General features: G+C 37.8%; 1 protein-coding gene across 1 annotated transcript; it reads right to left on the bottom strand.

The window, feature by feature from the left end:
* Positions 1-4,231: 4,231 nt before the first annotated feature.
* Positions 4,232-15,615, bottom strand: uckl1a (uridine-cytidine kinase 1-like 1a; the record flags this gene model as incomplete). The annotated part of the gene is made up of 15 exons (XM_081348532.1): positions 15,494-15,615; positions 13,726-13,910; positions 13,453-13,559; positions 11,862-12,032; positions 11,680-11,751; positions 10,289-10,478; positions 10,129-10,190; positions 9,630-9,646; positions 9,315-9,413; positions 9,008-9,101; positions 8,105-8,167; positions 7,878-8,000; positions 5,441-5,548; positions 5,117-5,273; positions 4,232-4,326 (listed from the first exon to the last, which is right to left on the bottom strand). Exons 1-15 carry the CDS (start codon positions 15,559-15,561, stop codon positions 4,232-4,234), a joined length of 1,611 nt encoding a protein of 536 aa, XP_081204658.1. The 5' UTR covers positions 15,562-15,615.
* Between the last annotated feature and the right edge of the window lie 1,151 nt (positions 15,616-16,766).

Below are 16,766 nucleotides of genomic sequence, written 5' to 3'. Positions count from 1 at the left end.
CTCATCTCCACTACAAATAGGAAAAAGAGGGTACCAGTTGAAGACTGGAAAAATGTTGCCTGGTCTGATGAGTCTCGATTTCTGTTGAGACATTCAGATGGTAGAGTCAGAATTTGGCATAAACAGAATGAGAACATGGATCCATCATGCCTTGTTACCACTGTGCAGGCTGGTGGTGGGGGTGTAATGGTGTGGGGGATGTTTTCTTGGCACACTTTAGGCCCCTTAGTGCCAATTGGGCATCGTTTAAATGCCACGGCCTACCTGAGCATTGTTTCTGACCATGTCCATCCCTTTATGACCACCATGTACCCATCCTCTGAAGGCTACTTCCAGCAGGATAATGCACCATGTCACAAAGCTTGAATCATTTCAAATTGGTTTCTTGGACATGACAATGAGTTCACTGTACTAAAATGGCCCCCACGGTCACCAGATCTCAACCCAATAGAGCATCTTTGGGATGTGGTGGAACGGGAGCTTTGTGCCCTGGATGTGCATCCCACAAATCTCCATCAACTGCAAGATGCTATCCTATCAATATGGGCCAACATTTCTAAAGAATGCTTTCAGCACCTTGTTGAATCAATGCCACATAGAATTAAGGCAGTTCTGAAGGCGAAAGGGGGTCAAACACAGTATTAGTATGGTGTTCCTAATAATCCTTTAGGTGAGTGTAGATGCATTAACAAACAAAAAAACAAAAAATTTAAGTTGGGTTTAAGTTATTTAAAAACAACTAGGGGTTTTAACAGCAACAAAAACATTGAAGATGTTAATAAGCATAAGTCTTGCTCCTCCAACTTACTGACTTACAAAAGAACCAGATGTGCGCCTGTGTTAGATTTGCATTCTGTGATGTCTGTAGGCATCAATGCTAAAGGGTTCAGCAAATATTCCAGAGGACATTTCTCATTCTAAATCTGGATGTGATTAAGCTCTGATTAAACTGGCTTTGATTAGTTTATACACTCAGGTAGATGAGGAATTGCATTAGAGTTCTTTGTTAACCCTAATTAGCCATTGAAGCTGCAGTCACATCAGCCTTTCACTATGGTACATGCTGTTCCTATGACAACTGCCTCACTGTCATGGTATGGTATTTAAGAATTCCCCTCCATTGAGACAAAATCTCATCGCATTTCACAGTAAGATTACATTAAAAACAGATGGAGGAGGTCACAGGGATTTTTCTCTCTTTTATTTCATTCAAATCCTCTACTAGACCATATGAACTTGTGTTTGTAAAAGTGTAACCCGTTTCCCTACCTCTCTTACTGTGTCCCTGCGCGTGTTTGTGTGTCACAAGCTTGCATCTGACTTGCTCTGGAAAAAAAAAATAGGTCATCCTTAAAACAAAAAGGGTGCAGTCAACATAGCAACCGTCTGCTGTTTTTTTATTGGCTGACTTGTTTCCATAGTAACAGGTTAACCTTGAGGCTGCAGTCGCAGACCAGTTTGTTGTCTAGGCAAATCCAGCATGTATGAGGAGCTCTGCTAAGTCAAGATGTCACCCACATTTTAGAGTACAGCAACACTGGTAAAAAGCCTGGCTCAGAAGCCCTGAAAATATTGTTGCATGTTGGAGTAAAGAGTGGCTTCAACACAGTCTCTGTCATCTAGGTTTCTATACAATGTATGTCAGCACTGTACAGTGCCTTTGATATGAATCCACCTCCTTTGAATTATTCCGGGAATGGTACTTTAGGTTCTTTTCTCATATATTGTACTGCTATTTTTGTGAAATTTCTAAATGTTAATGAGAAAAGAGCATTTTCATTAATATTATGCTAGATATTTAAACGTGTGTGTGTGTGCAAGGAATAATTGAAGAAGTGCTGTTGAATAATTGAAAATGTATGCACACCGTAGGGTTGTATGCAGCCACAACACCACTTAATTCAACACCTCGAGACATGGGCTGCATCCGAAATCGCATACTCTCTTGAGTAAGTACTTATTTTGTATGTATGTTCTATATAGTATGAATGTGAGTAGTATGAATGGACATACTACACTCTCTATGATGTCATTATCATGTGACCAACCAGCGTCAGTTACGTCGCTTCACTGCCCATCACAAATCCTCTCCCGTGGCCTCATGGGATTGTAAAGTGTCCATTGTATACACACTTCAGAATCTCGCTGCAAGTAGTAGGTCATACTGGGACTTTTTGCCCCCTCTTTTATGAGTGCTGTGAATTCAGACACACTTATTTAGTCACATACTGCTTTTTGCCGACTATATAATAGGGAAATATGCAATTTCGGCTGCAGCCATTGTTTAGATGTTTTATTTTAAGACATTTGTCAGGTTTCCCTGCTGCTGATTTTTTGCCCTAAATGCAGATGGTCAGATTCTGGCCTTTAAAAGAAAAAAGTAGCTCCCATCGAGTCAAATAGGTCATATTTGTGAAGTGCTGAAGAGATTGATGATGTCTGGTTAATTTTAGCCAAATATATCTGCTGGTCCTGGATTCTTAGATAGATGCCCTTTGTTTCCAGTTACCTAATTCGTTAAAAGTATGATCTTAGAAAAGACTTGTTAATGCAAGTTTCCTCCATTTTGCTGAAACAGATGTCACATCTTTTAAAACCTTCTATGGCTTTTTCCTACCTACAAATTCATCTTCAAGTTCTCTCTTATGGTCTTATTTCTATACCCTACTTTTACTTGACTGTTAATTATTCCATCTCAATAGAGCTCTTGTTCGGTTCCTCTCAATGAAGACCCCTTCGCCCAGAGCTCTTAAAGGTAGGGTAGGCAATGTTTTTCATAAACACTTTTTGTTATATTGGTTGAAACTCTCTTCACGTCCTGATAGCAATCAATCATAGAAGTGGTCTACTTATAAAAAGAATGTGAATCTGTGGAAGTCTCAGGACCAAAAAATGTTCGTCCAATCATTGCATTCGGTCCTAATGCAATAATAGGATGCTGTATTTGCATTCCTCCGCACACCCTGCTTGCACAGACATCACACGTCATCAGTGTGTTCCATGATGAGGCTATACAGACACACAGTCACCGAGAGCTGGAACAAACAGCAGCTACCATTTACAGTTCCTTCTGAACCAAAACAACAAGCTTATGCAGCGTTCACCCAATAACTACCGTAATTAAGAGATGGCAAGACTCTGTTCTACAAGTTCTACTGTTCTACTCTGAGAGGTTCACTTCCTCAGACTTTTTTGCGTTTCTATGTCAACACTATCAACGCCGAAATGAACCCTTTGAGAAATGGGGTAATTTAATGCCATTTCTTATGACACTTTGCTGAATCTGCTCGGGCTGTGTGCGACCTGCGTGTTCATGTGTTTTGGAGGAGCGCTCTGATGGTATGGTGGGATCTAATGCTTTCAAAGCTAGCTTGTTATTGCTATTCACTCTGAAATTGCCTACCCTACCTTTAACAGGTTCTTGAGCTGAGTAAGTGTGCTGTTGTTTACTCTCAAGGCTTATAGTTCCACAACAAAAACACCTTGAGCTTAATCTTCTCACTATTCTGTTTAACTACTAGGGTCATGGCTAGGTCAGTGTCTTCTTCTGGTCTTTTATTAAGATTGTAATAACAGTTTGGTTTGATTGTCTCTAAATTCTTGAGTGAACAACATATTTTTCCTAAATGCATTTTAGTTTTATCGTTGGGGTTTCAATGCCCTTATTAAACCTGCAAAAGAACAATGAGACAGGAGGAATGAAGTACTGCCCCCTGGTGTTAAGGCTGTAGATACACATGTACGGTAAATAAATAAAGTTTGGCTCTTACAGCTCTTACTTGCTCCCAGAAAACTCCCTCTGAGCTGTCTGAAGAATGATGAAATTTCTCTAGCAATTGTAAAATAGAAGATTTGAGGAAAATATATAATGCATGTAAAGGACTGAAACATTATCAAGTGCTTGAAAACATGTAACAGCCAAGTGTCCAGCCATTCTTATATTTGTACATTTACACATGTACAAACTAATGCTTAGAAATGTAAAAAAGTGACCATTTTGAACTTTTGTGATAGTGTTTGAGGAGCTAGAATAAGATCAAAACTAACATATGTGTTTGTTTATTGATAAAATACATTTTATTGTTTTAGATCACATCATGAACATACGGTTTTAAAATAAAGTGCTACAAAACACTGTGCCTCATAAGTGTGCTAGGTAAAACTATTTTTGTTCCTGGCTGGCTTTATGAAATTACAGTAAGTGTTGATGCTCACTCGTCACAACAAAATGTCAAACCTCTGAAGAGCAGCTATGTGGTTCTTGCTGTTCTTCATCAATCCACGATGAAGACCCATCTGTCCCAAAGTAACGGTCACCAAAGTCTCCTTTAAGGACAGCAAATACAAGATTTTAGTACAGAGTGTAGTTTTTTCTTCTTCTTATACTTATACACTACCATTCAAAGATTTGGGGTTGGTCAGAATTTTTGGTAACATTACAATAAGGTCCCATTAATTAACATTAGTTAATGCATTAACAATAACTAACAATGAACAACACATTTGTTACTGTATTTATAAGTCTTTGTTAACATCAGTTAATAACAAATGAACTGTTTACTGTTAGTTCATGTTGGCTCATGTCCATTAAATCATTTAAAATGTTTAATAATGTATTAGTAAATGCTGAAATTAACATTAATATTAATAAAAGCTTTAGATGTATTTTTCATTGCCAGTAAAAACAGTGATATTGTAAAATATTTGTACAATTAAAAATAACCGTATTCTGTTTTAATACATTTTGAAATATAATTTATTTCTGTGATGTTAAAGCTGAATTTTTAGCATCACTACTTCAGAAATCATTCTTATATGATGATTTGCTGCTAAAGAAACATTTCTTATTTTTTATCTATGTTGAAAACAGTTGTGCTGCTTAATAATTTTGTAGAAACAGTGATGCTTTTTTTCAAGATTCTTTGATGAATAGAAATAAAAAAAAATAAAAAAGTTTATTTAAAATAGAAATCTTTCTTTTTATAATTTATAAATATCTTCACTGCCACTTTTGATCAATTGCATCCTTACTGAATAAAAGTCTTTTTTTAAGAAAAAAAAAAATCTTACTGACCCAAAACTTTTGAAAGGTAGTGTATCTGTTAGGATCACTCACCTATCCCTGGGATGAGATGAAGAAGGTCATCTAGGCTCTTGTCCACAGCAGTGGTGATGATTTTGACACGAGGGAAGGCGTAAGCCACTGAGGAAACTCCCAACTCCGCCATCAGCAGAGACACCAACACAATCTTGTCTTCCTGGACATCATGGTCCTGTATATACACATACACACACATTCAACAAATGAAAACATTCTAACAATGTGTTCTGGCCCCTAATTACTTTACTTTGTGTAAACGTGTCTAAATTATACTGCCTTGCAGGGTTTGCACTTTTTGTTTGTACATTTCGGAAGGAATGAGGTCTACAAGCAACATACCAGCAACACCCTCACTGCCATCATGGCTGCCGCTCCAGTAGAAACGGTGCTATCCATCAAAATCACATGGTCCTCACTGATGTCTCTGGGCAGTCGCAGGTAGTGCAGCTAAATGGAAGGGGAGGGAGTCATAGTTACCACGGAAACGAAGTGAAAAAGAGGGAACCACAGCCACCAAAAAGAATGAAACTGAGCAGTCAGGAGATCTCTGTTACCACGGAGACAGAGACCAACAGGCAAAATGGACAAACAGGGTTTGTGGAGAGCTGAGAAAATAACAGAGACAAGGCCACAAATATAAACAAAAAAGCATGGTGAAATGCCAGGCATAATCTGTGTCCAGGAAAAAAAAGTATTTAGGCATTTAGTAAAAGTATTTAGTAAAAGGCATATTTAATATATATATAGTCAGACTAAATCCGGGCGTAGACGGTATGATTTTTGTTGTCGTATGAGCTCCCAGGCGATTATTTTTTCATGTCAATCGTCAATGCTCTTATGTTTGTGGCTCGTATCATGTGAGAAGCATTACAAGCCGAGCAGAGTACCTTACGGGCACGATAATCTTTAAACGTTTAAAAATATGAGACGTCACCCTGAATTTGACCAGTGTATATGCTCTCCCCTATTCTCAAATCACACAACATACATACATGCATACATAATACAACCACATCACATCACCCAATATCGTGCACATACACTGACACACAAATACACTCTCTAGTTGTTATTGTTGACCAGAATGACCATACTGTTCTCTGCTATTCACCTAGTCATTTACACATCTCTTTATTAATTTTATATTTCTATCAGAAGCTATAACAGCAAAATTGATAACTCAATTCTCTGTTTTTAGCGCCAGAGCTCATGCGATTGACGCCAGCTCACCATAGAAGCAGGGTGAACCAACTCCTAGGTACGGCTAAGGAGATGCACTTAAATAGATTTACATGAAATAGATTCAAGTGTTGCCGCACAACCTACACATCACAGCATAAATGCTCCTATAAACTATTTTATTATTAAAGCTACACTGTGTAATTTTTTAAGTTGATTCTTAGCAAAAACACTTTGTTCTTTCAAAATGATATGTGCTCATTAATGTGTAATTACTTCTACCAACTAATCAAGTATTCTCGTAAGCGTAGAATCTGCCATTTAGAATACATACGAGCGAGCCGCTCGAATGGCGGCAGCCATGTTGCGCCTCCATCTTGAAAATACATGTGCCAAAGAGGGACATACCTGGAAATTCAAGCTTCGCCTTTCGCGTTTTGACAGTCAGTGGCACCGTGACGAATGCGAGGGGGAGATTACTCGCGACTGCCGGCAGATTTGAAATAATACGGCCACCGTAGGAGTTAAAACGCCCTCGGAATGGGAGGGGCTAGAAAGTAATGTTCAGTTGGTAGTCATAAACAATTTCACCGCTAGATGGGAGAAAATCCTACACAGTGTAGCTTTAAATGAAAAAAAGCAAGCATACTGTATGCGGGATTTGGTATGGCAGAAAGCACGGAAAGAGGGTTTCCTTTTTTTATCCACTGAAAAGCTGTCACTCATCTTAGTTCATTGCGATCTCACAAAGTTCCGTTATAATCAATGAAGCTGACTGCACAATGAATCTCTAATTTACATAACTGTTTGTTATAAAGAGAGGATTTGCGAGCGTGCAGAACTCAGAATCCACTCACCAGAGTTTTTGTTCAATGCTAACTTAAACACCTCTGATTGGCCATTGCGTTCAAGAAATCAACAGATATGTTTGTGATTGGCTACATTGCTCAATGCTGCAAAAACATAGCCTGGGTGCCAGCCCGAACCCCGCCCACAACATTTTTTGGTCGAGAAGTTCAGTCTGGACTCGATCCGTTGAGGAGTATTTATGCCCGGCTCCCAAAAGGCAGAGCCAATCAAATTGCCAGGGCGGGCTTTAATCGATGATGGACAGATGATCTGCGGTTACGTAATCACCCACGTCATCAAAGAGCGGTTGGGTTGAATTAGTTTACAACAAAGACGACTGCAGCTGGAGAATTGAGATTTCACGAGTTCACACTTACAAATAAGTCATATAGAATATATGCGTATATGAGATTTCACGAGTTCACACAAATAAGTCAGATATGCGTATATGACGTGCTGTCCGAGGAGAGGGCTGTGGGCTCGGTAGCCATACCCCCCCTCTGAGCCATATTCTCTGACTAGAATATGAGTATGACGAAGTCAGGCTAGCAAAAACATGTTGTAAATAGAAACCTTTGATGTTCTCCAGAGTGCAAACACAGATACGCACAAGATCGTTTGCCAAATATATTTAGCCAATATGCTATTATCACAGAGAATAACTGCAGATCTGTTTTCTTTCTAAAAGCAGAAGCAGCAGCGGTTTGATTGAAAATTCTGTTGAAAAACTGTTATTGTCCTGTGTTACCTCTGGTTCTCCTGAATCCAGATTAGTCTGGATCAGAATCTTGCCGATACGGACATCTTTCCACACGGCTCTCAGCGCAGGCTCCATGGTCTCACCTGCCCGAAGAATGGACACACCTGTGATCTAGAAAACAGGAAGACATGTGCTGCTACAAAAACCAAGATGATTCCAATCAAGTAAGAAATGTTCAAATACTGAAAATGAACATGTCAGACACACAAATTTACCCCTTTCCCACTAAATCTGCGCCCCTGATACTCTTGACCTTGTGGTGTTTGGATGGTACAGGCCTGTAAAAAGGACAGATATTTTTGTGATGACACACATTTTACAGCTGAGAAGATTTTTTTTTTGCTCTGCATTCATTACGAGGGGTGACAACAGGTCAGCGAAAGAGAAACATAAGCAAAATATTTATATTAAGGTGGTTAATGTCATATATAACATTAATATTATTGATAAACCATATATTTATAGGTTATTATTTATAAAAAAAGTATAATTGGGACTAAATTAATTGAGATTAACTAAAAATAATGAAAAATAATAAGATTAGTCTTGCCGATTAATTAGCTGGCATATAATGTCTTTAATTCAATCAAATGTTTTATTGATGTATATGTGTGATTATTGCCGATTAACTTGATTAATTAACTGGCATATCATGTAATTAATTCAAATAAAATTTTATTGACATGTGTGATTAATTGTGATTCATTTGATTGATTAACTAGCTTATTTTATTCATATATTTTATTGATGTATGTGTGACTAATTGATATTAATTTTATTTGAATTAACTCTAGTACAATATTATTACATATCACAATACATTGCATATATGTGTGGGATAATTTATACCGGTGACAAATTCCTTGTTTGTTTGGCATACTTAGTCAATAAAGTTAGTTCAGTTGAAGGTTCAAATTCAATTCAAATTCAATTGGCATATAAATATACATTTTTATTTACATATGTGTGGTTATAAGCAATTAATCTGATGAATTAACTGTCATGTAACAGGTCATGTAACTCACATTTTTAATTGAGCACTAGGTATACTTTAAATCACAGTAGATTCAGCTTTGATCGCACAACAATATCACACACACAGAAAAACACCCACACACCTTGGAGGGTAAGAAAGAGAGCGCGTGTTCAATCAGCAGCCGCATCAGTCTCTTTGAGTAGAAGATGAACTCGTCACGGCTGGTGTCTTTGTTCCTAAAAAAACAAACAGAAAAATTGAGGAGGTGTGCATAAAAGACGCAGAGAAAAGGGTGATGCAGGCCAGTGAGTCATTATCCTGATTCACACAAGTGAGGAATTCTGAATGGCACCCGCATCAGATGAATGGATATCAAAAACACATTTCAACAACAAGCATCAACTTCTTAAAGTAGGCTAATCTTTTGATGTGATTCATATGACACTCACCTGATGATGGTGTGGAGACCTCGGACCTGTGGCGTGCTTTCCAACACGCTGAGAGTCTGAGGGAGAGGCTGGGACTGGTGGGCCGTGGCCAGGAGCGCCCTGTGTGTGCGTGTGCATATGAAAGAGAAGAGATATGAATAGATCTCTCACAGATAAAAAGATGCCATTTGTACACCTCAACATAACATTTCTAACAATGATTGCAACACTAAATGAGCTATTGTGGGTCGTTTGCATGTTCACACACACACACACACACGGACTATAGTCCATGTATATAAAAGAGTAAAAAGCATAATTAAACAGCTTCTCTACCTGACACTAATCTCACGCTGCCGAGAGAATGCATGCAACAGAACAGAGATGAAAGATCAGTGAAAAACAGTGAAAAAGAAAGGCTGAGAGTTTGAGACAAATTTTCTGTCTTAAATAAGTACTTCTTTGTGACTGTTTACTTCATTGTCCCTAACTTTATAAAATCCAAAAAATAGAAGTTGCAGAACTTCTTTTCACGGACAGAGGGCGCTGTTTCTGCGTGTAGTGTGTGGAAATGTGAAGGAAGCTGAAAAAGCTCTCAAGTCCCTTAACATGGAAAATGCCCCCTCAGATTTTGAGATGATATTGGAAAAAAAACCTGCACAGCTACACTAAAACATGTCAGTTTTACATGATAAACACTTAGTTGTTAAAAAGTGTTTTCTTTTTCTTTTTCGTTTAACATGTCTTGTCTAGGGTAGACTACCCTCTTTGGCTGGAACAATGGATAAGATTACTTCACAGGACACATTTTCCCACAATGCCCCTTTTTACTCACCTCTTCTAGCTGGCTGTGAACATGCTGAACGATCAGGTCAATGGCCACCATGTTACCCCCACCTGTGTTTGCAGGAGAAAAGTGAATAATTGTAACGTCTGTATTCAAAAGGCAATGATGACTGCAATTATACACTGCAGGAAATAAATATTGAACTCACCACGTGGCACTACAATGTCTGCAAGTCGCATGGTGGGTTCTATGTACTGCTCAAAGGCTGGTTTTACAAACTTATTGTATTGTTTAATCACTCCCTCAATGTCACGTCCTCTCTCTGTGATGTCCCTCCTCAGCCGCCGTACCAGCCGAATATCAGAATCTGTATCTACAAAAATCTTCATGTCCATCAGCTGCAAAAAAAAAAAAAAAAAACATAAGCTGCCTGAAGATATAAGTTTTCAGTTGTAGGATAAAATGAAAGAGATATTTTCACTCAGAGCAAGATTGAGTCATCATATATTTAGTAATCAATATTCCCTGAAAAAACTTTTGAAATGCTTATACATGCAAAATGTTAATTTTGTAAGCTTTTAGGCTTATACTAAAAGCCACAAAAGACAAAAGTTCAAATGTCATGGCTATTTAAAGGGATAGTTCACTTTGAAATAAAATTTTGGTATGTTTTAGCTTACCTCAAGGGCATCCAAGATGTAGGTGTCTTTTTTTCCGCAGTAGTTTCAATTTTGATATTTTTAGGTCAAACCGTTCTTGTCTGTCAGTCATATAATGCAGGTCTATGGTCACTGTCTCAAAGAGCATGCACAGAGTCCAAATTAAAACAATTCCCCGTCGTCCAAATTAAACAATTCCCCATCGTAAGTACACATTGGTGGCCTAAGACACGAAACGAGCGGTTTGTGTGAGAAAACGAACAGTATTTATATAGTTTTTACCTCTTATACACAGCCACGTCCAAGTGATCTGAGGGCGCGCGCGCATCCTGGTGTGTGACATGTACGCAGACTGGTGCATAGAAATATACACTAGATGTCGCCTTAAAGACATTCGTTCCAATGAACTGCCGTAGCCAAGGCAACATCTAGTGTATATATCTATGCACCAGTCTGCGCACACGTCACACACCAGGAAGCGCGCGCGCCCTCAGATCACTTGGACGTGGCTGTGTTACAAGGGGTTAAACGATATAAATACTGTTCGTTTTCTCACACAAACCGCTCGTTTCATGTCTTAGGCCATCAATGTGTACTTACGATGGGGAATTGTTTAATTTGGACGACGGGGAATTGTTTTAATTTGGACTCTGTGAATGCTCTTTGAGACCGTGACCATAGACCTGCATTATATGACTGAAAGACAAGAACGGTTTGACCTAAAAATATCAAAATTGAAACTACTGCGGAACAAAAGACACCTACATCTTGGATGCCCTTGAGGTAAGCTAAAACGTAAGTGAACTATCCCTTTAAGATGGATCTGTGATAATGGTCCCTCATCATCTTCCTTACTTCATCACAAAAACATTGTTATCACTTACTTTACTTTGAATTTTATCAGCATTTAAACATTCAGAAATTGAAACATTCACAATACCTGTAAGAGCTCTTTGTCTGCAAAGGACAAGATGCCTTCAAAGATAATGACGCTGGCACCATAGACGTTTTTCTGGAAGAGGGATGAAAATGTAAACACCATCAAACAATGGAAATCTTTTGCTGTATCTGTATCCTTGGCATCTGGAAAATATGTGAAACATCTGCCACACACACACTCACCCAGTCTTTCTGACGTCCATGTGTAGTGAAGTCATACACTGGGATTTTTACACTTTTCCCCTGTTTAAGTTTCCGCAGTGTGCTCTCAAGCAGCTCAAAGTCGAAAGCTCCCGGATGGTCAAAGTTATAGTCGTTCTTGGCTGCTAGAGCTTGTTCCTCTCGAGACAGGACCTGCAGATGGGTAACATAAAGGTTGCATGTTTGATCACTGGTGGGGGCGCCACGGACACAGGAAAGATCACAATCCTGACCTATCACCATATGTGCTTTAACATATTCATATTTTAATCACATAAACCATGGCATCTGGGCCAGCTGTTGGTAGCATGTGTGAAAGCAGATGTTAAGGGTTACATAAAATTTTTAAAAGTTTAGATTAGTTTGCCCAAATATGAAAATTCTGTCATTCATGTCAAACCCTTATATTGTTGTTGTTTTTTCATAAGGAACACAAAAATGAATTTAAAAAAACATACAGCATCACCAGTGTAGCCTAATTCCTGAACAAAGTCAATATATTTTAGTCAATAAAGTCAGAATTCAGAACATGGTGACTCAAAAACATACGGTGTGGCCAATGAAGTCCGATTCCCGAACAATTGACTCTTAACTCTTTCCCTGCCAGCATTTTTTATTTTTTTATTTTTAAAGTTGCCAGCCACTGCTAGCATTTTTTTTTATCACAAAATTTTCATGTCCCCAGAATATTTTTTGTATGAATATCTGAACATGCAATATATCAAGAGAAGGAACAGAGCCTCTGCTTTAAAAAGAAAAAAAGAAAACTTTAATTCTAGCTTAATGCATTCTTTTTTTATCAACAGTTGAATGTGGCTAAGTTTCATTAAAAAAAGCAACATTTTGAGCAAAAAGCTGAGAAAAACACGAAAAAAAAAAAATCTAAAGACTATTTGCTCAGTGATCAAAACATAGATGGAGTAGATCGAGTCCATCAACTCGATTGCACAGTCCTATAGCCTGTCTTTGGTCGACATTTCATTTAACATTAGGCAGTTTTGATTTATATGCTGTTTAATGTTGATAATCACTTTATTTTACATATGCTTTCGCTTGTTTCTGCTTCTTCACAAGTCTTTTGATCAGGAGATTCAGTTCTCTTTCAGAAGATATGTAATTTCCTGAGTTGTCTCATAAATGGGGGAAGTTTCCATCATTGGTGGGGAAAGAATTAAGAGACAGCTTTTAGATAATCTTAAGTAAATTATGACAGAATTTTCATATGACAGAAAACTTCATTAAAAAGAAGTGGATCCATACAGCCTTGCTGAACAATGAACAAACAAATCTCCACAGCGGCCATTTTGATTTTATATATGTGCAAATCAAATGTGACTGGCTGAACTGTTTAGACTAGAGTGTCAGTCATTAGACTGCAGTGTGTTTGTGTGGTCATGTGTTGGAACAAATGGATTCACACAGAGATAAAGGAGGAAGGAGAGGGATTACAGAGACTTTCAGAAGCACTTGAATTACCAGATTAACTTTACATGGTGGACCAATTGCTCATTCAGATCTCACAGTCAAACAAACACACACAGACGACCAAACTTCTTTCTCACAAACACCTCACCTTATAAAATGAGTCCATAGATAGTAAAACAACCCAAGGAACGTCCAGTGCTTCAATGATTTTATTGGCTACAGTAGTTTTTCCAGAGGCACTGCCTCCACACAGACCTGTAACAACATTATTACTTATTTAGATGTTCAGATTTAGTATAAGTTCAAATCTTCAAGAAAACCTAATAGGGAACAAGCTGAGCCAATATTGAAAGGCTATCTCTATTTAAACGATCATAAAGAAGTCAAGTTTCTGTTCACTCTTGTTTCCATCTACTCGTACCAATGACAAAGGCCTCTTTAAACTGGGCTCCATGTTCGTTGTACCAGGGCGGTCTGCCGGCTGTGTAGATGGTACGAGTGCCGGTGCGAAGCAGTGGAGGTTCTGTTTTACCCAGAGTGCTGCTCTTCCTGCGAGAAGTGCTGACCGTGGGGAGGAGCCTGTCCAGAGAATCTTCACCACTCCCACTAGACCAAAAAAAGAGAATTATTCTATTATAAAATACATTCAACATGCAGAAACAACTATACAGTAAGACATTTATTGATTTATTTCTTTAAAAAAATGTGAACACTGTTTCTCTGTGGTTCCATTGCTCTGTCTGACCAACCAGCACAGCAACAGCAGCTCAACCAATGGGGTGAGGTTGGGGCGGGGCAATCTCTATGTCCAACCAATGGGATACAGGAAGAGTGTTTGGGAAAGTTAGTTGGGACCAGTTAGTACCATTCTTTTTGCTGCTCCTAGTGACACATAAACTACAACCTTACCCTTTTATTTGAGTCTACAAAAATTGTTTATACAAAATAAATATATTTTTTTATTCTGTCCCCTCAACAACAAAGCATGTACCACATAACTAAATAAAAGTTGTTGCTTTTAACAAAATCTGACATGTAAGAAACCAAGTAATTCTTCAGTGTTATTTTTTGCCTAAAATCAAGATGTTTATTATTTAATGAAGACATATTTTATAACTTGGTTAATTTCTATAGGATATAAATGACAAAAACAATTCATCTCTAATGCCTTACAAAACAAACTTGGAGTGAGTATGTGGGCATCATTGTTGTTATTGTTAACTAAAACTAAAACCATTATAAATATTATCCGTTAACTGAAATGAGGGTGAAATAAAATAAAATATAAATATTAGATAAAAAACTTAAAGGAAAACGGGAAATGTCCTTGTCCAATTGTCCAAATGTTCTTGTCCATGCCTTAATTTTGCAATTTCTTTGGTGTTGCATCCTTCTCACAGGCATTTAATAAATGTTGACTTTTCAGTGCAAGTTAAATCTCTTTTTTGGGCCATTTTTCCTGTAAAACAAAACCTGCTTAATAAATATGCAAATCTGAATATAAGCCGTTTTTTACTTTCAGCCCACGTTAACTTACATATTACTTATAAATGATTATATACAGAATTAATTATAAGGATTTATGTGGTTTGGAATTGGTAAAAGTGCTTGTAAAAAAAAATATGATCAGAATATCGACTTGCCTAATAATTATGCACACACTGTATAAATAATATAAAAATAATGCTGGTAGGTGCATGTGTGAATGAATGTATAAACTATCTTGTTGTTCAATATGTCCCAATATTGATGATTAACTGAAACATACAAGCTTTCAGTCATATAAAATCTATGTAAACTTATTTATAAAACAGCAACCAAGACATATTTCCGCCATCACGTCAGTGTCATACACAACTAGTCTTTCTCACACTTTGTATCAACCTGAGTGAATGACTAAATCAGCCCACTAGTCACTAGCCAAAAGATATAACATCTTGGGGGGAAAAATTATATTGGGTATGAAATTAAAAAAAAAAAAAAAAAAGTCTCAAAATCTAGACTATAAACAAGATAAAATAATCAAATGTTTTCAGTGAAAAGGTTTGAGAAAACAAGCAGCTTCTGCACTCTTAACAATGATTTACTCTTTAAATGCATACGTCGGTTCAGATTATATCCAAGTGAGTGCCCAAAACTTAGTGCTTAATTAACCTTTTAAATACTTAACAGTGCATTTAATAACTTACCCTCCATCTGTACGGAGAGCCCAGCAGCCTGATATTCTGGCCCCTGTGTATCCGGGCAGCGTGCTCATATCAGCTGAGAAAGCCTGACGGCTGTCTTCAATATGAGCAATAAAGGTCACATTTTTATCGAAGCTCAAACAGCCCAACACAGATATACCAGCTAATAATCACAGATGAAGCACAAAGCCTGGGTCACGGAGAGGGCGGACATCATACCGTTCCTAATGCACTAGCAAAAACACACGCCTGCTTAATCTGCCTCTGTTTTAGCAGAGAACCCTTGAAGTTTGAACATTAGCTGACCACTAATGTCTTCAAGAAACCTTTTAATGGATAGAAAAACAACTTTTCTTTGTGTCTGGATTCTGGCTCTCTCAGTGTGTGGGCTTGATTGAATAAGAGGATTTACAGGTGATGTGGATGGAAAGTATTAATAGAACCAGGTGATAGAGAGAGAGAGCGAGAGAGAGAGAGAGAGAGAGAGAGAGAGAGAGAGAGAGAGAGAGAGAGAGAGAGAGAGAGAGAGAGAGAGAGAGAGAGAGAGAGAGAGAGAGAGAGAGAGAGAGAGAGAGAGAGAGAGAGAGAGAGAGAGAGAGAGAGAGAGAGAGAGATTCTTGATTCCATCATTCTCTGAACTGAGTGACACTGAGAAAATGTTCTTCTTACTGGGAGAAGATGATAGTACAGCTGCACTCGCGGCTAAATATGTGTTAGCTATTCACAACGCCAGAGCCAGCTAATTCTCTAGAGAGACCCACTGTATTTATTCATTTATTAGGATAGATTGTGTTTATTTATCTATTTATTTATATTTACTATGCTACATATGACATGATCTATACATATATGTTTTATTTGTTTTATTATTTATATATGTTGATGCTTTGGCAACATTGTGTTACACAGTCATGCTAATAAAGCTCATTTTGAACTCATTTTGAATTGAATTGAATTGAGAGAGAGAGAGAGAGAGAGAGAGAGAGAGAGAGAGAGAGAGAGAGAGAGAGAGAGAGAGAGAGAGAGAGAGAGAGAGAGAGAGAGAGAGAGAGAGAGAGAGAGAGAGAGAGAGAGACCAAAGAACAGCTTTACTGCTGAGAGTTCTCAGTTGGTTGCCAATTTTGTCTCAGATGTTTCTCCTGCAATCCCTTAGGTTAACATAAAGTTATAAAGAAACAATAATATAAAATGTAGAGCTAAAACCTAATGAAAAGCAAAGTTAGATAATTTGTTCTTAGAAGAATTTGAAATCCCATTGATGTTTTTCTAGTCTCCT

This window comes from Scardinius erythrophthalmus (genome assembly GCF_964197995.2).
Source record: "Scardinius erythrophthalmus genome assembly, chromosome: 20".
Classification (NCBI taxonomy): domain Eukaryota; kingdom Metazoa; phylum Chordata; class Actinopteri; order Cypriniformes; family Leuciscidae; genus Scardinius; species Scardinius erythrophthalmus.
Note: the sequence above shows the minus strand (reverse complement) of the source record. Positions and strands in the feature narration are given on the sequence as shown.